The 6000-nt window shown below is 41.3% G+C and overlaps 1 protein-coding gene across 1 annotated transcript in view; it reads left to right on the top strand.

The window, feature by feature from the left end:
* Positions 1-5435: 5435 nt before the first annotated feature.
* Positions 5436-6000, top strand: part of LOC133157488 (voltage-dependent calcium channel subunit alpha-2/delta-1) — a 56900-nt gene continuing 56335 nt past the window's right edge. The window contains exon 1 of the mRNA XM_061284056.1: positions 5436-5666. Coding sequence (XP_061140040.1) covers positions 5578-5666 — 89 coding nt within the window. The 5' untranslated portion in view covers positions 5436-5577. The remainder of the gene's footprint in view (positions 5667-6000) is intronic.

The following is a 6000-nucleotide window of genomic DNA, read 5'->3' as shown; positions in this document are numbered from 1 at the left end:
GCTATCAACTGCCAGCATCAACTTGGGCTTGCGTTATCCTCATAGCAGAAATGTTGGAATTGTTTGTGGCTTGGAGAGAGATTATACAGAAAATATAAATACATTTATACACAGTATAATGCAGACAGATGTGTTAAATAATAGCATTTGCCTGTTGACAATCTGAGAAAGGTTATAGTATTGCACGCGTTGAAAGACCCAGAATGCTAATTGTCGTTCTCGAATTTGGAAACCACGTGCCGGCGAGTCGCGCTGAAAGTGACGTAATGCAGTCAAGATTGCGGATGAAAATGCAGCCTTTGAATTTGGATACAGCTATTATGCTCTGATTTGTTCAGACTCAAATCCGAAAATGCTGATTCAGTCTTGGTTTTCAACAGCCAGTTGACAAGTCAAGTCACCGTTTATCCCCATTTGGGTTGCAGGCAGGAAGTCTAGTCAATTTGACTTTGACCCAGGATTGGTCGCCAGTTCAATCATAGAGGACAAACGGGTAAACAAAAAATATTTTCCATTGAGCTTGCCCTCAATAAGCGTCCATGTAGACTTGACCATATCCTGACCCTGGATTGGTCACCGCTCAATCACTCATCTAGGCAAACACATCAATTCGCAATATCTTGTGTCCTCGTTTTGAGTTTGGGTGAGCTGGAGGCTATCCAAGCTGACTTTGAGCGTGGAAGGACACCCTGGATTGATCACAAGACACAGACAGACAAACAAGCACTGACCTTCACTCAGATTGATACCGTAGAGACTCAGTCTTAGATGAACCTAACATTTACGATTTTGTAATGTGAAGCTGTAGTACTGAAGCTAGGCCCTCTCAACTGTACGGCAGAAGTCCTTACCACTACTACAAAGATAAATATTGCTGAAGGATCAAATAAATGTTCTTATGATACGTGACAGGTTGCCGTAGGGTCCCCATACTTGCCCTCAAGACGTTTACGAGTGGCCCACGACAATGGTCACATGCAGTCAGCCTTTTGCACATAAAGCAGTACCGCGGGGATTGTGCCGACACTCGAGGATGACTAGTGTTTGTTTATCTCGTATCAACACCTCCCTCCAGGTCAAGGTTCCTCTGTGTATGTGTGTGTGCGTATGTGATACTCCCGGTGCGACATGGTGAACCAGCCTTCTTCACTGCCTGTGACCAAAAAACACACCGTGGGCACTTAATTACAGTGCAGGTCAACCCTGTATAGTGTCGTGACCATATTGAAAAAAGAAAAAAAGTCATAAAACACAAAAAGCGTCAATGTGCATATCACTAAATATGAAGAGGCTAAGAACAAGATGTCACTTCAACAGCAAAAAAAAAAACCTTGAAAATATATTACAATAAGAAAAAGAAGATGGAGGATTTTTGTGGTATTGTGCCATTTTTGTTTGCTTCTTTTGAGGTACTTCTATGCAACATTTGATTTTTTTTGTAATTATATGTCTGTCTGTTGAAAAATAAGGTCTAAAACAAAAAAGAAGAACGGAACGTATTTTATTTTGAAATGGATTTGAATCTATTTATAGGCGTGGAAGCTTGTGCACTTTATGGTTTTCCTCATTCATGTGTTGTAATGTTTCTGCACTGGAATGAATTGAAAACGTGACAGTAGAATGTTTAATGTGGTGTGTATTTATTTATGTCTATGTAGCAGATTTTAAAGAACAACAAAAAAATATATATGGAGAGAGAGAAATAGATGGGGGAGTTCCACAAAATGGCAATGCACAATCTGACCGGCCCAACGCCAACAGCAGTCTACTGTAAAGCAAGTGAAAGCTTTGTTTCCATGCAAAATTCTCTCTTAATGGTTTGATTCTTCTTCACTGTTTGTTCAGTTGCCTGTTGATCGTCCAATCATCCATCTGCGTGAATGTGACTTTGACAGTGTACATAAAGTGTTTATTTTCTACAGAGTGAATGTTTATTTTGTCCAAATATGAGCATGCGAGGGGGTGCAAAAAGAGGTATAAATTAAATGTACAGTAATTAATGCGTGTCTATAGTTGTACAACAAAGATGAGAGGGAAAAATGTCTTCATGTCGTGGATGTTGCATGTTCGGTCCAACACATTATGTATAAATTGATCTGTATGCTGACTGTAAAGAAATATGCTTGTAAAATGGTCTTGTTTTTCCAACCAAAAAATAATAATAATGTAATGGTTTTGTGGTTGTACACAGGATGTGTTTAGACATTATGCAAATTGTGCTGTAAAAAAATTAAACCCCTCCACGAGTCAGACAGAATAAATATTAAGAAGAGACTATATTACAAATGCAGAGTGGTGTTTGGTCTATTCTTTCAGGCATGGATTTTCAATTATGTTTCAAAGCACTAGTGACTTCTGCAACCCCCAATAAATCTGCAGTGTGCAGGTCTCAGGCAAAATATTTTTTATAATAAAATTATTATATTTATTATTATTGTTGTAAAAAAGTGATGTTTTCATTTGATCTAAAGAAATAAAGAATATTTAATATAATAAATATTTAATATTATAAATATAATTCAACAATGTTTAAAGACAATCCTCTTACGTACAGCATAGTATATCCATTTAAACAATTTATATTTACTTGTTCCAACAGCCATCCATAATGTCAATATATGGCCTTTAGGGGGCAGTATTACTTTATAAGTAATAAGTACGTACCTCAGTAACTCAGGCTGCACGAGCTTCCAGTGAATTATGCAGATTTTTTCGAAGGGGTCCCTGAAGAAGGCATCAAGAAATTAAGTTCTATATTAAAGGTTGCTAAGCGGCCAGACTGCTTATATGGTTCCTACGTTTTTGTTGCCCTCAGGGCGCATATGATACTTGGAGCACAGAAAGTCAATTAAAGAGATAGTGTATTAATGCAAATAGTTTGTATACAGATTGTTTGGTCTCAGGGTTGCTTGCACAATCATCAAGTGTAAAATCAAACAATCGATTAAATCTTTCATCTGTAAACAAGCCCTTCTGAAAACTGACAGATTGTGGAACTTTTGTAAATTTACATAGCGCTTGATTAGTGGATTTATGTTTTGTTATGTTTTTCATTGGTGGAATACAGGTGCCGACTAGTCAAATCTGTGCAAATACTGCGTAATTTGTTAATCGCAGTCCATCCATCCATCCATCCATCCATCCATCCATCCATCCATCCATCCATCCATCCATCCATCCATCCATCCATCCATCCATCCATCCATCCATCCATCCATCCATCCATCCATCCATCCATCCATCCATCTTCTGCTTATCCGGGGTCGGGTCACAGGGGCAGCAGCTTTAGGAGGGACTCCCAGACTTCCCTCTACCCAGCCACTTCATCCAGCTCATCCCGGGGGATCCCAAGGCGTTCCCAGGCCAGCTGAGAGACATAGTCTCTCCAGCGCATCCTGGGTCGTCAATGGGGGCTCCTGCCGGTGGGACATGCCCGGAACACCTCCCCAGGGAGGCGACCAGGAGACATCCTGATGAGTTGCCCAAGCCACCTCCTCTGGCTACTCTCACTGTGGAGAAGCAGCGGCTCTACACCAAGTCTGTCCCGGATGACCGAGCTTCTCACCCTATCTTTAAGGAAGATCGCAGTTCAGTTGTCTTTAACTTCTCAGTACAGAGGTACTTTGAGAAATGAATGCCTTTACGTATGTTCTTTTTGTTTTACGACTAATTAGTTGCTTGGCCAACGGAAGAATAAATGCGGACAAGGCTTTCAATATAAAATTTTCTTTTCTTGTTTTGTTTTTGTAACAATTAACCTCAATGTTGTTTTTGAAGAACACAGGCCTACTAGGCAACTGGATTGTAATTTTTATTATTTTAAATTTTCTTGGAGAGCCAAGCATTTTTTGAAGTAGTACCTAGTTTAAAAGTTATTCAGAAATATTCTGAGAAAATAAGCCAAACATGTGTCCTTTAAATGCGTCAATCCCATGTAGAGCTGTGAAGTAATTATCATGATCACATCTGTCAGTCCTTTCAAATTTTAGAACTTGCATGGTCAAAGCCTTGTATTCGAAATAAAAGGTGTTGCTGGGATGAGTCTGACACCTATTATTCAGGATATAGTGATATGCTTCCTTGTTAATGAGAAAAAAAGAAGTCATGAATATCTGCCGGTGCAGCCTGTCTTCACTTTTTCTTTGCTATTGTATCCCTTGCATTCGCTAACCCTCTCCAGAAGCGACCATTCTTGCCTTCGCCATTCTCATCTCTGTGAAGTAATCGTAGAAAAAAATGCCTGAAAAGGTATCTCAGCAGATGAGATGCTGAGATGAATGCAACAGTGTTTGGAAAAAGGGGCGACAAAGCAGCAAAAAGAGGGAAGGAGGACACGGAAAGAGGAAGAGTAGGAGGGTGAGAGGACACCGGAGATGGTGCGTGGTTGCCAGGCAACGATTGATAACCGAGTCCCTGAGCATCCTGCCTGTGCGGCCACGCTTCCCACCTCCAGGGCTGCATTACACGCACGCACGCACGCACGTACGCACAACCACGTTCAATTTCCCCCAATCGAAATGCTGTTCTTCTAATTCAAAAGTTCCCAGAGAAAATATCCGCTTGGTGCAATATGTATCATATATGTATATAAGACTGTGAAAGACATCGGAAGCAAAAGTGGGACCGAACAAGAAACAAACTAAATCTAATTAAAACTAAGTCGACAAAACCAGATCGTGACACTTTCAGTACAAAATCCAACCAAATCTGATCCTGATATTAGTGTGGCACTGTGAACTTAGTGATTAGCACATCTGCCTGACAGTTTCTGAGCTTGCTGAGCGTGGGTTGTCTTTGGGTACTCCAGTTTCCACCCACAATCCCAAAACAGCCGTGTTAATTAAATTCAAGATGTGAAATTTTCCTTAGGTGTAAATATGAGTGTGAATGCTCATTTGTTGATTCAGTACCTGCCCTGTGATTGGCTGGCAATAACTTCAGTGTGCATTCTGTCAAAAGTCAGCTGGGATAGGCTCCAGCTCATTGTGGAATATGACGGATGGATAGATAGATAGATAGATAGATAGATAGATAGATAGATAGATAGATAGATAGATAGATAGATAGATAGATAGATAGATAGATAGATAGATAGATAGATAGATAGATAGATAGATAGAGAGAGAGATAGATAGAGAGAGAGATAGATAGATAGATAGAGAGATAGATAGATAGATAGATAGGTAGATAGATAGATAGATAGATAGATAGATAGATAGATAGATAGATAGATAGATCCAACCCATAGTGTCGTACATCCACTAGAGAGAGAGAGAGAGAGAGAGAGAGAGAGAGAGAGAGAGAGAGAGAGAGAGAGAGAGAGAGAGAGAGAGAGAGAGAGAGAGAGAGAGAGAGAGAGAGAGAGAGAGAGAGAGAGAGAGAGAGAGAGAGAGGAGGAGGAGCTCCGGCGCTACCTGTCCTGTCTGTTGTCGCTCTGATCAGATTAGAATAAGGCTTTCGAGCAGCGAGCACTGGGGAGGCACCGGCAGGTTGACACGCCGCCGCGCTCTTATTCATCAGCGGCGGGGGGCGCCACATTCGGCCCCCACCCACATCCACCTCCCACATCGTTTTCCAATGGGTACCTGCAGGGCGCACGCCTGGACGTTCCAGGTCCTGCTCCTCCTGAGTGCCTCACGGGCTTCCCAGTTCCCCTCCTCGCTCCTGTAAGTATTTAATCCAATTGATCCGCTGTATTTTCTGTTCTCTTGTCTCGTCATCAAGGGTGGCCTCCTGCCAATACGCTCTTTATTTGTTTATATGAGGCGTTCGCGTGGCGTTGGTTGTCTGTCTGCATGCGCGATCAATATGCGCGCGTGGGCTGGGAGGATGTCACCCACCTTTTGTGTGCGTGCGCGTGTCTTCTTTTGTCATCATCATCAAGTTATTTTTCAACTTGTTTGTCTTGCATCAGTCTGGTGTTAAATATGACATTATATTGATGGATCATGGATAAGTGCTGTGCTCTCAAACTAGATACATAACTTATCATAATTGCTG

The sequence above is a fragment of the Syngnathus typhle genome, linkage group LG7, assembly GCF_033458585.1.
Source record: "Syngnathus typhle isolate RoL2023-S1 ecotype Sweden linkage group LG7, RoL_Styp_1.0, whole genome shotgun sequence".
Lineage (NCBI taxonomy): Eukaryota > Metazoa > Chordata > Actinopteri > Syngnathiformes > Syngnathidae > Syngnathus > Syngnathus typhle.
This window is presented reverse-complemented; position numbering and strand designations above follow the sequence as displayed.